Source organism: Sceloporus undulatus, chromosome 5 (genome assembly GCF_019175285.1).
Source record: "Sceloporus undulatus isolate JIND9_A2432 ecotype Alabama chromosome 5, SceUnd_v1.1, whole genome shotgun sequence".
Taxonomy (NCBI): domain Eukaryota; kingdom Metazoa; phylum Chordata; class Lepidosauria; order Squamata; family Phrynosomatidae; genus Sceloporus; species Sceloporus undulatus.
In genome coordinates, this window is record NC_056526.1 from 106,438,678 (window position 1) to 106,456,360 (window position 17,683).

The 17,683-nt window shown below is 38.3% G+C and overlaps 1 protein-coding gene and 1 long non-coding RNA gene across 6 annotated transcripts in view; both read left to right on the plus strand.

Moving 5' to 3' along the window:
• The window catches only part of LOC121931194, a 972,450-nt gene that overhangs the window by 760,200 nt on the left and 194,567 nt on the right, over positions 1 to 17,683 (plus strand). The gene's annotated exons all lie outside the window — the stretch shown is intronic.
• EFCAB6 (EF-hand calcium binding domain 6) overlaps positions 1 to 17,683 on the plus strand; it is a 132,324-nt gene that overhangs the window by 77,640 nt on the left and 37,001 nt on the right. For all 4 annotated transcript variants that reach the window (XM_042468618.1, XM_042468620.1, XM_042468619.1 and 1 more), the window contains 4 exons: positions 2,760 to 2,856; positions 4,302 to 4,420; positions 10,655 to 10,843; positions 14,966 to 15,121. In XM_042468618.1, coding sequence (XP_042324552.1) covers positions 2,760 to 2,856; positions 4,302 to 4,420; positions 10,655 to 10,843; positions 14,966 to 15,121 — 561 coding nt within the window. The remainder of the gene's footprint in view (positions 1 to 2,759; positions 2,857 to 4,301; positions 4,421 to 10,654; positions 10,844 to 14,965; positions 15,122 to 17,683) is intronic.

The window sequence follows — 17,683 nt, forward strand, 5'->3', positions numbered from 1 at the left end:
CCCTTTGAAATGACAAGTGAGGAAGAAATATGAGGCTCAGTAAGAAAGGTATGTTTCTGCAGCAGCAGGAGAAGTTTTATCTGCCCCAATTTTCTGTTCTCTTCAGCTGTTAAAGACACAGTATGTCAGGTCCTGCTTTTAGTCTGAGAAACCTGTTCCATCCCACCCCTCTACAGATGAATACTCTTACCTGTGTGATAGAGAACTGGCAGCATAGTGTATTTTAAAGACACCATAGAAGGAAAGGCTATGTTCATTTAAAGCAGTGGATCCTCCTGTGGGAAGTACGTGAGCTGTGTTCATTTATGCCATTTCCCTATCGCACTTGCAGAACAAAAGACACACACAAACAAAAGATGCCATGATATATTTTAGTCATTAGGTTTTCTACACAAATTGGCATGTCTAAACACAGGCCACTTTGAGTGCACCTATATTCAAATTTTAGGTTATTGCATTCAAATCTGTACATGTTTTGGGTCGTGGACATACAGTGGACCACATAATTCCTGTCAAACAACTTGTTAAGGTACTTTGCTACATACCCCTTCTTTCTGAGGATGGGCTCATGGGTATGTGAGATAAGGGAGCACCTGTGCTCAGGAACATCCTCAGGAGACTACATGTGAAAGGGATCTAGGAGTTCAAGTAGACCACAAGTTGAACATGAGTCAACATTGCGATGCAGCAGCTAAAAAGGCCAATGTGATTTTAGGCTGCATCAATAAAAGTATAGTGTCTAGATCAAGGGAAGTAATAGTGCCACTTTATTGTGTGACCCCACCTGGAATATTGTGTCTAGTTCTGGGCACGTTGAGAAACTAGAGCGTGTCCAAAGGAGGGCAACTAAAATGGGTCTGGAAACCATGACCTATGAGGAATGACTTAGGGAGCTGGGGATGTTTAACCTGGAGAAGAGAAGGTTGAGAGATGATATGATAGCCCTGTTAAAATATTTGAAGGGATGTCATATTCAGGAGGCTGCTCCAGAGACTAGATAAGTAAAATAAATAATTTAAGAACCACTCCATGCAATAAACAACAGGAATTGAGAACTTGTGACACTATAGTTATTGGACCATAATTCTCCTAATCCTGGCTGCTGGGTCTGACAGAATATGGAGTCCAGCAGCATTTATTCTATTTCATCCATTCCTTCCATTTCATTTATACTTAGACAGCCAGAGATTCCCCACCTCAGATAAAGAGAATGAAATGACAGTTGGAGATGGCTGAATCTGGGATTTTGCCACTTCAGATTCTCGCACATAAGAAATGCCTTCTTGCCATAAAAGTAGCAAGCCAAGGAGAGAGACTGGCCTGTAAGAATAAATCCAACCAAACCTAGTTAGACTTTTTAATAACATGCACAGATTAGTTTTTCCTTGTGCGTTAATTTACTAATAAGAAGTAGGCTTATTGGTTATTTATTTGAAGGGAACAGTCAGTGTATGACTCCCTTCACCCTCCATTTGGAACCTGAAATGATAAAACCCATATTTCTTTCATCTTACTTCACCTTGCCATTCTGTATATTGTATGCAATGGCTTTTGATCCCATTGAAACTGACAGTACTTATATTTGTCTCATCTTTGTGCCGTTCCATTGCTCTTAATGCAGCTATGTGGCGTGTGCTATCACATGCCTCATTTTGGGGGGTTTATTGGTATTGTTGCTAAGTAAAAAACAACATTGGAAGGTTGTAATCACAGGTAAAAGAATGCGGAAATGGAGACAGAAAAGGGGTGCTTAACACTTTCTTTTCAGGACAGTTCTTCAGAGCTGGACAATATTCCCCCTCCATATCTTCATAAAGCGCGGTGAAGGTTTTGTATGCATGGAAGGGGACAAAACAAACCACTCTGGTTTTCTCCTTATTTGTCATGTCTATTTTGTGAAAGTCCAAAGTGTTTATTAGCTGTGTACATGCAGCCTCCTTTTGCGCAATGAGAATCTTGGGAAAGGTTTAAACTATGCACCAGTTTAAATGTACAGCATGTTGCTAAAATGGAGGTGAGAACTGTGTAACTTTGCAGAGGTACAGCTACAGCTCCCAATATTCTGCACTATTAGCTATTGGTGGCTAGGACTAATGGGAACTAACATTTGAAGGACAACATGACTATCACCAAAGAGCTTTAAAAATAGATTTTATTCATTTGTTCATTCACACTGCTGGTCTGGACCTCTGCAGACTTACCTTAAAGAAAAAAGAAAAAGAAGCACTTGGTGACATGCTGTAAATTTTACGCTACATGTTTTAAGTGAACTTGCCTGAAGAGGGTTTAATGTTTACTGGATTTCACCCAGTGATAATTTGTTTTCACAACTGAACTCTTGTGTGGCCTGTTTTTACAAAAATCAGATACAGCTAGTTTAACTTTCCAGTGAAAATTAGTAATAATTTGCCTATTTTGCCTCAGATCTCATAGGCATTTTTCTTTTATGTTATTGCTTTGATTTATAAATATTTCCCCCTCAAATTCCAGTTGCAATTAAGCAATTTGACCAATCTGCATGTGCAAATGATAACAGGGATTAACAGAAATTTTAAAGACATCATTCCTAACTTGCAGCTGGAGAAGGATGACAATATTTATAAGGAATTCATTTGTATGCAGATGTTTGGGTTAAGTCTTTAAAGCTATCTGTACAGCATACATAAAAAAACAAGGAAACAAACAAACTTTGTGGGATATTAATGATCCCATTAAAAGAAGACCATAGTTAGTTATTATAATAATTCTTTCTTTTTGAGACCCAAACAGATAGTAGCGGATGCAGACCTAGCTTGTGAACAAGCTCATTACTATCTTAGTATCAAAGCACAAAGCAGATGGAATGACCTAGCTATGGTAAGCTCTATGTAGTCTTTAAACAAATACGTTGTCTAAAAACGATTTCAGAGCTTCATACAATGTTTATCTTTGATGGTGTGTGTGTGTATAAACCAAGCATTTAGATACAATAAACAAATAGCTCATTAATGATCAAAATGTGTGATAAGTTTTAAAATAATGCATTGCACATCTGATTTGAAGCAACTGAGCTTTTCAGCTATTAAAAATGTAGTAGCAAAGCTTCCTGCTATAGACAAGAAGGCAAATATGTTGTTGGCACTACTGTTGAAACAGCAGGACTATAGTATCTGCTTGGAGCTGTCTAAGGCAGTATTTTGAAACATCCAAAAGCAGAATTAAATGCAGATGATATACTCAGTCTCTGCTTTCCTGAAAGTATAACTGAGAATAAGAGTTTTCCATTCACAATTAAGCCCACTTTCACATTTCTGCCTGAATGTTCTGGGTGTGCCTCTTGGTTCAAAAGAAGCAAACTCAGAACTGTTTCTCATGTCTCATACTCTGGGTGGCCAGGATCAGCACCAAGATTGAGGGGACCCTGAGCAAGCACCTCCCCGGTGAGCCCTTTCCTCCTTTAAAAATGATTTTGGAGGTGTGTCAGGGACCATTCTGGATAGAAAAGAGGATGACACTTGGCTGCATCTGAATGTCATCCTCTTTTCCTCTGAAAGTTTCTGAGCTCTGATACAGCTCTAGAATTAAACTCAGGGGGAAAGATGGTGGCCAGCTGTAGTTTTGGGGCAGTTCTTTGTTTGAGAGTTTACACACCAGATAATCCATAATAAACAATAGCCCCCAAATCTAAATAATGAAACTGCTGTGGCACCTCACATTTTCCCAGTCATGCTGACTTATGGTGCCACAAGTGCAGGTAGCCTTCTCTGAGGTGCTAGTGTGGAATATTATTGGGCTTCTGCATTGGGAATATTTGAGTAATGTAATGATAATTAGAGGCAAAGCAGAATTACTCCATCACTTCTCTCCACCTGAGGATTATTGGAAGAAGAGGCCAGTCATCTGTGGCTTGGCAGGTTAGGTTCATTGGTACCTTTCATTACTTTGTCTCATATCTGAGTGGTCCTATGTGGTATTCTCATGTGGCACTGTTGCTGTGAGGTCTAACTTGAGCCTTAGATATTGCAGTCTTGTCCTGGGTTCTTTTGAAGAGCACATATGGGCCACACTGCAACACTTGAACCGTGCAGCCTGGGCTACTCAAACGATCCTCCGAACTGATATATTTGGCTCAGGTTTTTCCTCAGTCATTGTGTCGGGTGACTGTGAAGTGGCTTATTCTGTCTACAAACCTCCTAGAGGAGGTATGCCCTGCAGGGCTGCAGAGGAACGGGTATGGAGAGAAGGTCCAATTGCACAGGTGGATCTTGACATTTCCTATAAAATGTTCTAGTCTCCGCTATTAAAGACATTTCATCTTTTAGCATTTCCATGAATATGATGGCGAAGGAAATGGCATAATTCTGAAAAAGGATTTGAAAGACGTCCTGTACAGATGTGGCATCCCCATGAACCCAAGAGAATTTGAAAAACTCTGGGCAAGGTAAGATTGTGCTGATAGTTTTCTTCCCCATCCCTTTGCTTTACCTGTGGATTTTAATGCCTGGCACTAAAAAGGGAGTTTTTTCTTTCTTTCTTTCTGTGAGCTGCTCACTGTCATACTTAATTATAGATGTCAGACCTGTTTGATAAAGTGGTATGAGAGTGAAACTGTCCATGTTTACACAATTATTTCTATATTACAAGCCCTACTAATTTCCAAAGATTTCCCATAGTGCTTTGGAAGACTGTGTGTATTTGGATTAACAAAGAATTAACTGTGGTAATTCAGCCATGCACTGAACTCTGAATACTGTATCTTAATCTCATACTTGTTTTATCCAGGCCTGGATCCATCTCATGATCTACCCAGTGCAATGCAATTCACCATATATGTGTCTGGTAACCCTTCAATTTTTGTCATCTCAAAAAAACACAATACACAGGTTGAACAGGGTCCCACACATGATTGATGGTTACATTCAGCTTGGTGTATTCAAACAATAAGCACAAGACCTAATCTAACAACATAAACATTCAACTGGTTATAAGACGAGGAATGGTATGTGAAGAATCTAGAGTTGTTCACTAAGAGGGACATAGTAAAAAAACTTAAACTTTTAACACAGTAAAACTGTAATAAATTGTGCTTAAAATAAAGGATTATAGCAGAAAAAAAAGCATTTCATATCTTAAAAAGAAAAAGGTAAACAGCAAGCACCTGACACACACAAATCCCTTCAGAAATATATATATTATCTTTCAATAAATGTTAGAGTGCTAACTGGTTCAATTTCCACTATATTTATAGTCTTCTTTTCCCATGACTATCCTATCTTTCTATATTTTGTAGGTTTTGCTAATTTTTTTTTAGCTATATGGACATAGAGGTAGATATCTGTAGATATCTGTATAAATGGGAAAAAAGGAAGAACAGAAAGGGTAAAATGTAGTTCTTCTATATTAGCAGTGAGGCAGCAGATCACAGGCTTGGGTTTCTTTAATTAAACTCCTTCAATAGTCTGTCTGGCAAAGAATCATATTTTTTTGGAAATTGTTGTCTCCCACGCAAAATTTCTGATTAACGACGTTGACGTGCAAAACAGTCCAGGTGGTAAACATTGTCTTTGGCTCTTATCACCATCTCAAAGCAGGGATGAGTTTGCTGCAGGCAGGCAGCACAGTTTTCCATAATGCAAAATAACCTCAGGTATTTTCTGGTTGATGTGTATGGCATCCTAACATAGCTATATGTCGTTGCTGCAATAAACTAATCTTGAAAGCCAGTGCTGTTAGAACAGTAATCACAATGGGCAGAATTAACCTATCATGGTGTGACAACCTGGGCCACAATCTCTAGCCTGACAGATTTCTGTTGTGCTGCTGGCCAGAAGCAAACATGTGCTTCTGGAGCGGAGACATGCATGTTTTGCCATAATTCTTTTCTCTCCAGCAGTGTATCTCATATCATTCTCTGTCTCCTCAGACCACTGTTCTTGGTTCAAACTATAGAAATCAGGGTTGAGATGCAGAGCTCTGAGGAGATATTTTATTTGTGTATTTATTGAAATCATACCCAGTCCTTGAGCTCCAAGGAATTCCCACACCACCATTTAGAATCACAGTAAAACCTAAAAGCTATAATTAAAAATAGTTCTAACCTCAATATGTTTTTAAAATCAACATTTTAGAGAGCTGTTCTCAGCTTTAAGATAGTCCCACGAATGCTGCTCTCTGGTTATTTATATGAACTCCAGAATGTGTCAGAAAGTAGTCAGCCAAAAAACATAGAAGTGGTACATAATATCAAAACTGACAAGATACTATATGAGTATTGCCTGTAAAGACCTGACAGACTATAACAGGAAGTTTTTATTTTTGACAGCTGTTGATGAGCACAGATTTCTGACTTACTTCATAAATTCTGTTGAACATAAGAGCTATGTTACTTATATTTAAAGCACATATAAAGATACAGCCTCACTGATATGTTATCATAATTGTTGTAGTGCTTCTTATGCACTAGACATGAAAAAATACACATGTAATCTAAGGTAAGGTAAAAAATAAAATCTATTATCTAGTGGAAGAACAATCTGAAAATGGGACATTTCTCCTCCAGAACCAGAAGTCAAGTATATCCACTGAATGGCTAGACTATTTTCATCTTAGCTGAGAATCTGGAATCTCTTTGATACGTAGCCTGACACACAGTAATAATGAGTTAAACAAGTATAAAAAGAAAACATGTATTTTTTCTCACCAGAGTAAAGGATGCAATACATATGCTCAAAATGGTTAAGAGATTTCCAGAATTGTCAAGATACTGAAATTTTGTATACAAGTAGGCAAAGGTGCTCATTGATAAGAGCTCTTAAAATGGGAAATTTTAACACCCAAGTACAAACCTAGAATAAGCATTAGTAGAGGTCAACATTCAGGTGCAGAATTGATCAAGTTAACAGAGAAATATGACTTTATTGTGGCATTTCCGTAGGTAGTCAGGAACAGGTATTATGCAAGCTTGATTTATTAGTATTAGATATAAGGATAGTTGGGATTACTGGATAGATTTTTTAGGTTATCAGAACCAGCTAGAAACATAGTCCAAAAGACTTTGACTATGAAACTGAGAAATCCTTTAAAATGGGAAGTGAACCCCCTAATACTTAAAATAATAGTTAGGATTAAGTTTACATTCTGTTTTTAGGTTCATAGGTGAGTATACCTAGCTCTAGTCTGAATTAGTACTGCTGTCTTCATCATATATCTGATGAACTGTAGTCCAAGAAAATGTGTACCTTAGGATTTACTATGTAAATAAGTTACCTTATGATAGAGGGCAGTGAGAAACAACTGTTGTGTCTTTGTGTTGAAGGAGACGGAGAGATTTCAAGAATAAATGTATATTCTTGTAGAATGCAAAATAAATATATTAGTATTCTGTGTACTATATACCCTCTCACACGCACACATACACACACACATATATCCATGGTTTAAGACTCAGGTGTATATTGCCTTGGATTCAAAATGTCTTGCCTTTATGGTTTATTTCCTAACAGTGATTCATCACTGAATTATTTTCTACCCCATTGCTTTTCAGTTTCTTTTCTTATTCCTTAAGGATGTTTTGCGACAGCGTGTCTTTAGCATTAAACCATCTGCTACACATGCTCTACTTTAGATATCTGAAAAACAAAATCCAGCTTCCCTTGTGATTAAATGAAGTGGTTGCAAGCAACATGGAAAAATTTGGAAGTGGAATCTAGTGGAAATTAGATATTTATAGGCAATTAGAGTAGAATAGAATAAATAGATACTTATAGGCAATTAGAGTAGAATAGAATACTGCAGAATAGAATAGGCTATTCTATGTGATGGAAAATACAGCACAGGGTAACAAAAATTACTTCACTGTTTTTGACAAGTGAGATGTAGCCCACAGAAAATTGTCATCTGAGGATATATAGATTATATTTGCCAATGTAGGTAAATGTAACCAGACTCAAGCCTAATTTTTACATATTCAGAAATTGTGATGAAATTCATTATATGTATCATGGGGTCCTAAAGCAGGCCTATTTTACATTCCTTTTCCTCAAGGGGCATTTCCAGACTGATTTGTTTGCTAAATAACCCCTGCCTTTTGCAGAGGGATTATGGGATACATTGTGTTGCATACGTAGTTTATAAGGGACAGCTGTCAGTGCTAGAATATCTGTTTACATCAATATTTCTCACCCACTATCTCATAGAACAAGCAACACTTGAAGGGATACATGAAATCATGGACTATAACCCTATGCTCATTGTACTTAGCCATTCTCTTGCACCCAGTGCATTTATTCAGAGCTTGCAAAAGTTATCTTTGTGAACTTCAGCTCTCAGAATGCCCCAACCAAGTTTTCATTTACTTCTAAGTAAAGATGCTGAGGATCATACTGACAAATCTGGAATTTCTCTTATATTGCACTTACAGAAGTAAAGCTTCTAATTCCAGTTGGTTGAGTTGGTGTAGTGGTCCAGAATGCTTAGGAAGCAAGGCCCTTTTGGGGCATTCTCCATATGTAGAACCTACAGCCACATAAATCCCACCATCTGATTGCTGCTATGTATTGTAGAATTTATAGTCCAGCACATCTCATGATAGAGAAAGCTTTCCTTACAGCAAGGTATATAATTACCACTGCAATTAGATTTTACTACCCTTCTTTTTTCCAACCACAGCAAATGTATGCTGTTCACTCACCTTTCAAACTTCATTCTTTAATTTGCTGGCAAAACATCAGGAATAAACTCTTATAGAACATGGCCACATAGCCCGAAAACCCCACAAAAAACTATGGATGCTGGCCATGAAAGCCTTCGACTTCACAATCATTCTTTAAGTAGGAATAGTATAAAACTTGAAAAATTCTTCATACCATGCCTCTTAAAATTGACCTTTAAAAATCACTTTTAAACAAATATTATATGTTGTGACACCAAAGCCTATTATTGATGTTGTTACAACTTGTATTAACAAACTGCATCTCCATTATGCCCTTACTACCAGAAAGGAGAATTTCTTGCATGTAATGGTGTTACTTTTTTGTGTTACTTTTCATCATTGTGCACAAGACATCGGAAATGGTCCAGGGACGCGGCCATATTTCACCTATCACTGCACATGAGGTTCTGCACATGGAGAATACAATTTACGGTCCCACCAAACCAGGGGTGGGTGGGGGGAGCTGTTACATTAGATGGTATTGAAACTGTACATAACGTAACTGAAGACTGGAAAGAGGTTCCAGAAGGCAGTGAAGCTATGAAATAGCACCAAGGCAAAGAGAGTCATTGAAAAGGTGAGAGTAATTGAACCAAAACAGAAACCTTAAGATCTTTGAAGAATAGAGGTAGGAGGAAGCAGATAATGTCAAGTTAGAAGCAAGAAGGAAACCATCAGAGAAGAGCCTCCTCTATATTGAGGAGGTGAGCAACTTTGGCAGATCTAGGAGCCAACATTTTGGCCCATGTCTCTCTGGGTCCACATGGACTGTGAAAAATGCAACAGGAGTAAGAGAAAAAGCAGGAGGAGGTTGCTGAACCATGCAAGAAAGGGCTTGCAACTTATTTAAAAGGTGAATAATCATTTCTGAAGGCTTCCATGAGAGGCAGTTTGCCCCTTTGTTGCCAGAAAAAGGGACTCAAAGGGGCCACAAAAAGACACCCCCCCAGTGTAGTCCGCAAACTGCATTTTGCTCATCTCCACTCTATGGGCAGGGAAGTACAAATGCTGAGGGACTGATCCAAAGACAGGGGGTCTGAAAAAAGTGGGACATCACAGGAAATGGCCTAAAACTAGGAGCCAGATGAAGCAATGGTTGGCGATAGCAGACCAGTTGCTTGGTCAGTGGCTCAGTACAGGTGGACTAATATTTTTGCTGTAGACTGGAAAGTAGCTGGATCTTTCTAGGTACTTCTCAATGTGTAAGTTGAATATTTTCCCTTCTAACAAGTGAGGGAGGATCTAATTTAGGTCTCTGTGTGAGAGACAAACAAGAGAAGCAGATTTCTGGGAATGAGGAAGGTAGAGATACTGAGCTGAGACCTTAAGGCATCTGCAGTGCCTCTTTGAGGAACTAATTTGGGCAACTGGATCTGCTATTTTGTAAAAGTGCTACTGAGTGCTTCTGCATACATCCAATATTATTAATGGCTAATAAATTAGGCCATGAGTGTGGGGTAGAGGTCATGGGGGACATAACATTTTTCCGTGTCAGTTTAGGTACAATTGTATTTGCACATGCCCTCGCTGAATAACTATGAAAAATAATTGTCAAGGCACACATATCAAAAATATCACATCAGCATATAAACTGAGATGATAGTCTCTGCTTGTATGGCCTTGAAAAGTGTCATGCAAATACATGAGCAGCAGACCACTGGGTTTTAGGTAATGGTTGCTGCTTCTGGAAATTAAGTGGATCTTGAGTTCCTTAAGTAAGGCTGTTCCTAAAGTCCACATATAGTTTGCATTAAGAATTCATATGCATGAGATTAGACTTCTAATTGATGTTATTAGGTCTCCTCTGCAAAATCCAGTTTTATTTGATTTTAATGCAGGTTTCCTTCCTATTCTTCTATTGAAGTTTAAGGCTGAATATGCTCATAAGACAGTTGTTTACTACAACAGGCTTGCAAAACTTAATGACTGATGATGGAAATTGTATCTTCTTTGGACCTTTAAAAGGTATGATCTGAATGCAAAGGGTTACCTTACCCATCAAGAATTTCTTCAAAAAATGGGTGTGGATACCACCCACCCAGAAAGCAGCTTCAACAAGCATCTTATGACAGAGAACTATGTGCGGTTTATGGATCATTACAAAAAGGAGGAGAGGAAGCATATTGACATCAATGAGATTATAAATAAGATCAGGTAAGCAAATTGCTTTATAGTTCTTGCTGTGCTTACAAAGTTCAGATAATACAAATGTGTGTGTGTGTTATATACAAGTTTCTGAATGGGTTGATTCTTTATATTGAAAATCAGTAGAGGTGCCTCTTTTCCCCATGTGGGATAGAATAATAGAACTGGAACAAAGTACAAGGGCCATTCAGTCCAACACTTTGCTGTGCAGGAAAACCCAATCAAAGAACTCTCTACAGATGGCCATACAGCCTCTGTTTAAAAAGCTCCAAAGAAGGAAACTCTACCACTCTCCGAGGGAGTGTGTTCTATTGTCGAACATCTCTTACTGTCAGGAAGTTTTTCTTAATGTTGAGGTGGAATCTCTTGTCCTACAGTTTGAATCCATTGCTCTCTGTCCTGGTTTCTGGAGCAGCAGAACACAAGTTTGATCCATCCTCAATATGACATCCCTTTTAATATTTAAACATGTCTATCATATCATCTTTTAACCTTCTCCTCTCTAGGCTAACCCAGCTTCTTAAGCACATCCCTCATAAGGCATGGTTTCCATACCTTTACCATATTGGTCATCCTTCATTGGATATGTTCCAGTTTGTCAATATACTTCTTCAATTGTAGGGACCAGAACTGGACATAACATTTCAGGGAAAGTCTGACTAAAGCAGAAAAGAATGGCACTGTTACTTCCCTCTATCTAGACACTATATTCGAATTGATGCAGCCTAGAATTGCATTGACTTTTTTAGCTGCAGCATCACACTGCTGATTCACGTCCTGCTTGTGGTCTACTAAAATTCACATGCACTGCTATCAAGCCAGGTGTCACCCATCCTACATGTGCCTAAGAGTAGTATCTTACATTTCTTCCTGTTTTGGTAGTTTTGGCCCAGCTCTCTAATCTGTTAAGATCATTTTGTATTCTGATCATGTCCTCATAGTTTGGTGTCATCTAAAATTTGATAAGCATGCCCTCTATTCCTTTATCCAAGGTGTTTATAAAGATGTCAAATAGCAGTTGGCCTAGGACAGAACTCTGCCCTAGGACTCTTTGGGTTCAGTTAGTCAACAAATTACACATCCACTTAACAGTAGCATTGTGTAGCCCACAATTCACTAGATTGTTCAAAAGAATATTCTGGAAGACCTTGTCAATGCCCTTATTGAAAGCAAGATATGCTACATCAACAGCATTCCCTTTATTTACCAAGCTTGTAACTCTACCAAAAAAAGAGAGATACGATTAGACTTTTTTCCCCTGAGAAACCAACATTGACATTTAGTGATCACAGTATTCCTAAGTGCTTACAGAATATTTGTTTAATGATCTGCTCTAGAATCTTTCCTGTTCTTGATATCAGGCTGACTGGGTGGTAATTGTTTGGATCCTCTTTCTTCCTCTTTTCCCCAAAGTGTTTATTAATGTGTATCTGTTTTAATAAGGATCATGAAACAAAATGAAATATTCTTCATTCTCCTATGATAAAGTGTCATATATATCACTGCAGCTAAAGCCCTGACTGTTCATATTGAGTGACATAAATGTTCTTATATGCTGCACTTTCAATTTCATCTGAAATGATTTGTGAAACATGTCCATTAGCTAACAGTTTAGACACAGTCCAACTGACAAACGGGTCTCAGAAACTTAATATTCAAGAAGGAAGGGGGGATCTGGATGTATAATTTTTCCTTTTGTTTTAACTGAAGAGGAACAAATACCCGAAATTAGAAACATTTGAGCAGTGATTCTCCAGCACTTCAAGAGAAGTACAAAACATTTATGAGTGAAGATTGGATGGCAGTGAATTTTGTCATGTGGTGTGTGTGTGTGTGTGTGTGTGTGTATTTGTGTGTGTGTGTGTGTGTGTGTGTGTGTGTGTCTTTGGCAGCCTGGCTGAATTCATAGTTTAAAACATATACTTGATGCTCAGTTTTTCTGCCATGATTGGAATAATTACTGCTTGCCAACCATTTATCCATTCGCAGAAATGCCTGAATGTCTAATTTCTCCCCTAAAAATAAAGATAGAAAGAAAGGTTTTGATTGCCATTTAAAAAAAAAATCTAGAAGGTATACATGGAAGATAGCTTTTCACTGCTGCTGTTGTCCTTGTAGCTGTTTGAGCATTTAACACACATCTGAAAGGGATTCCAGACCATTGGTGTTGGTGTTACCATATTGCAGCTTTTAATGGTTATCAGGAGTCTAAAGATGTTGTCGAGGACTAAAACCTGAGTAGTAGTTATGATAATATGATACATATAGTCTATCTAAATTGTCTGATTGTGTCAAACATTTCTACCATTGCCCTGCAAGGTACATACCACTATAGGTTGAAGGCAAGAGGCTGACTTGTCTGAGGGCACCTCAGAGGTTCAAGCCTGAGGGCAACATTCCATCCTACAGCTTTGATTCTTAGCCAGATCGCTGCCATCTTGCAGTCCAGAAACAAGGCATGAGGCTTTACATCACCCATGGAAGAACAGGAGGGACAGGGCCTCCTCTTCAGCTTCTCTTGAGAGGGAGAAGGAAAAGTCAGATATAGATGCTGGGAAGCAGTGGATAAGAACATCTACAGTTGCCATTTGGCTACTGTAGCACCTCACCAGTTTCACCATGTTCTGCTCCCAGGCCTAGCATGACCAACTGAACACCTTAATTGGTATTTTTATGATTAGTCCCAAATAAAGTAGACCCATTCAATTAATTGTTGAATGGTGGATTAATATGAAGGTAAATTCAATTAATTTACTGGATCTACTCTGTTCAGGACTAACTACAGATTTAGGCCATTGAAAGCAAAACATCTATTTCTTTTGTTCAGACCATAGCCTTCATTAACTAAATCATGTATGCACACCTTGGTATCCATCAAACTGTTTTCAAATCACCCAACACCCAGTAGCCTGCTAATGGGATGCAACCCCCACTGCCCTTGCAGCCTGAAGCTATCTGCAAAAATGAGATTCGTTGATCCCTGATAAGACAACATCCTTACCTTAGTGGACTTTGTTGGGCTCATTGGGTCACAAGTGTCATAGAAGCCAATTTTATGTACTAATAAATTACTGTACATATTCATGTATAACTTTAGAAATTTTAGTCACAAATTGACACCCCCCCCCCAAAAAAAAAAAAACCTGGGCTGACTAATCCATGGGTCATTATAGGGCTGGAACAGACAGCCATAAAAGCTCACTTCTGGGCATCATCGGTGCTCAGCATTTAAACCTGATGACACCAGGAAGCTGGCTGGAAGCTGCCTGGCTGCCTAGATGTGGTGGGGTATTTACATGCCACACACCACCAGAGCATCATGAAGTCACCATGGGGCCATGGTGGGATAGGAAAAACTGACTTTTCCTTGACCAAAAAAGGAGCGGATTTGGCTGGCTTCAAAGTGGATTGGATCTGCAGCATATGATTGCCAGAGCCCCAATCCATGGTATGGTACTATACCATAACTTTTACAAAAATGAACCATTCTGTTCTCCAAGTAGAGTGGTAAGAGGCAAGAGCATAGTCTGTCCTGGGAGAATCTAAAAGAAGTACCAAACTCCTCTACTTTGTCCACTGCAGTACCACTTTTGGCATTTTTTTAATGCCTGGGCAGGAAAATGGTAGTGGCAGCTTTTAGGCACTTCTCCTCATAGGAGCACTGAGAGAGTAGAGAGCAGTGGTGCTTCTTTTAGATTCCCCTGGGACAGATGAAGCTCTAGCCTTTCACCACTCTACTCAAAGAATGGGATGGTTCCTTTTTTATAAAGAGTTAATACTGCACCTTAACTCTTACCTTCACATCCTTTTTTACATGTATGTGTTTCTTAGTCCAGTCCATGCTTGGTTGCTTTTCTCACACATTGCACAGCCACCATTTACCAAAGTTCTCTGCTCATCCATCCATCCTTTAGGGTGAGCACAGTTATGCCTGCTGGAATTTTGTAAGATCTTTGGCATCATTTCCCTTTTATTCATCCTTTACATCCTTTGTTACATGCCCCTAAGTTTGATGTATTCACAGCTCATATCAACCTGCCCTCGACTTATACACAAGTATAAATGATACTTTTTAGAAAGTACAACTGTACATAAACAGGAAAATTAAACTGAAAATTTGTTTTCTTGTAGAGAGAAGTACCATGAGTGCTCCCAGGACTTCCACAAGGCATTTTTGCAACAGGATAAAAACAGGGAAGGCTGCATAACAGTAGGCAACCTGCGTAAGATGCTGGAAGACCTTCACTGTTGTCTTGGCTATGAACAGTATAGTGAACTTCTATACAGGTTGTTATGATTGTCCTAACTGTATATTTTCCCATTAAGTACACATTTAATGCATCAGTACCCCAGTTGTAAACATACAGATGATAAACATGTTAAATTGCTTTCAGTTCCTATAGTTTTTGGATTTCAATCTGTTGTAGGTTTATTTTTTAGGTTGCATTTAACTCAGCTTTCTTCATTTTGGATGAATTGAGTCTGAGCTACACTTTGTACAGAGATACTTGTTATCTTAATCTAAGATAGACTTACTTTAATTTAAGATAGCTTTGGTGTTCAAATCCTTTCTTTTTCCGGTGACCTTTTCCTCTTACAAATGGTATATCTGTCGTTTCTGCAAGTCCCAATGCATGTTATTCATATAGTATGCCTGAAACAAATTAGAGAGGCCAAGAAATTAGTAAGCAATCCATTTACGATGCTCTTTATTTTTCATTTTCTGGGACTACATAGCAATAATAATTTATATTTTAAATGCTTTGCAAATATAAGAATTTTGTACAGAAAGATAGCATCAGGTTGTTTGTGTGAGCCCATGTGAAGGCAGTAAGAAATCAAGCAAACACAAGAGATCTGTTAAAGGTAAAATATATATTTACTTTTCTGTGCAAAAGAAATCTTAACATGGCATAGATGATGTGAGAGGGTAGCATTCAAGTAGAATAACACTTCCAAAAAAAACCCTCTCCTCTTTCATGGGGAGGAGGAATGGAAAGGGGAGAGAAACCTAAACAAAATCTTTTCACTCTACCTATAAATCGAGTGATTAAGCTCCCTTGAATTAAGCCTCTAATAAGAATTTTTGCTGCGTGCTCTTTTCCTCAAAGACTTTTTGATGATAAACACTTCTATTCATTGTAATTTTCTGCAGACTAGTCCTTTCCAGATCGAAAAGAGTCTTTTCTCTCCCCCCCCCCACACACCCTGGCTTAAATAATAGAGTAGATTAGCATATGCATTTGGTTTTATTACTAAAAATTTAATACCAACTTGGCAATTTATTCCTCCGTTGAAGTGTGTTGATTATTTCCTTTTCCACTGAGTCTCTAACATCTGAGCCAGCTTGCACAGGCTAATGTGTAGATTGAAGTGCTCTGCAGCTGCAAGATGCAAAAGCAGTGCTCTTGAATGTGCTCTAAGCTTGGGGGGTAGTGATGGTAGTAGTTTTAACAGTAGATATTTGGGGCTCTGCATCATAGTCCTTTTTCCAGCCCCATTTTTGTTTTTGTTTTTATTTAAAAAACAAAACAAAACACCTTTTCACCCATTTAATTAGACTTAGCCATGTAATCTGGAAAGTCAGTATGCAAAGGGATCTTGTAGCACCTTTGAGACTAACCGAAAGAAAAAAGTTGATAGCATGAGCTTTCGTAGACTTGAGCCTACTTCCGCAGATGCAGAATGAGGCCATTATTTTGTGCTCTCATTGTTTTGTGCTTTTCAAGGAAGTTGTAGACCAGAGTGGGGCTTTGAATCCTCTGTTTTCTAGATCTTTCCACATATGCATACAATTTGAAACTGAACCACCAAGAAAGTCTTCTCAGCGTCTGCTGCCTGGCTGTTGAACTCTCTCCCACAACAGACTAAGCTGGCTCCCTCTCTGTGCTCCTTTCTCCAGAAGGCAAAGTCCTTTTTATTTAGACAAGCTTTTAACTGCTTGTTGCAGAACAGTTTTTTAATGGCTAACGATGCTGTACTTTAATTTTTATTATGTTTTAAATGCTTTTAAATCAGTGCTGCTTTTATTAGGATAGTTTATTTAACTGCCTCTTAATTTTTCATTATAATACTTGGTTGGTTTTGGCCGTTTTAATCTGTATTGTGGGTCCCATGCTAGAAGAAAGGCAAGATAGAAAACCAACCAACCACAAACTGAATGCTCAAATTTGCTCTTGAATCTTCTGGCTTTCTAAAAACTTTACGTCTTGTAGGTCTAGCTGATAAACAGCAAGATTTTTTCTGAAGGATACCTTTGAAGTGCAATTACTCTGTTCAGATTCACTAACCTTTTCTGTCCCTTGTGGGGAATTTAGATTATGATGATAGTGAAAATGATGGTGATGGTTACTACTACTGCTACTACTAACCTTATTTGTATCCTGCCTTTCCCCCAAGATTGGGATTGAAAATGGCTTGCACATTCAAAAGACTGCAATTAAAACACACAAAAAGTCAATATTAAAAGTAATTTAAAATAATAACCATATTAAAAACATACACTTTTCACGGTGTTTTAAAGCTTTTGTAAAGTCAAAGGCTTTAAAGCTTTTATTAATAATGCTAGCATTACAAGTGATGCTAAGAAATCATTTTTGTCAAATATAAACAAGCACACACTCTTTCCTGATATTTGCCTTCATAAGTACAAGTATTTCCTCCTGCCCTTGGTGTCAGCTCCAGAGGACAGCAAAGTTTGCATTTTTGCCAAAAAGCAACGTTCTTACTGTGTAGAGGACACCGAAGGTGCTCAGAAACTGTGTGAATATGCATTTTCCATTCTTTCCAGAATGTGTGTCAGGAAGCTACTTCATACCAAATCAGATTGTTGGTCATCTTACTCAGTCT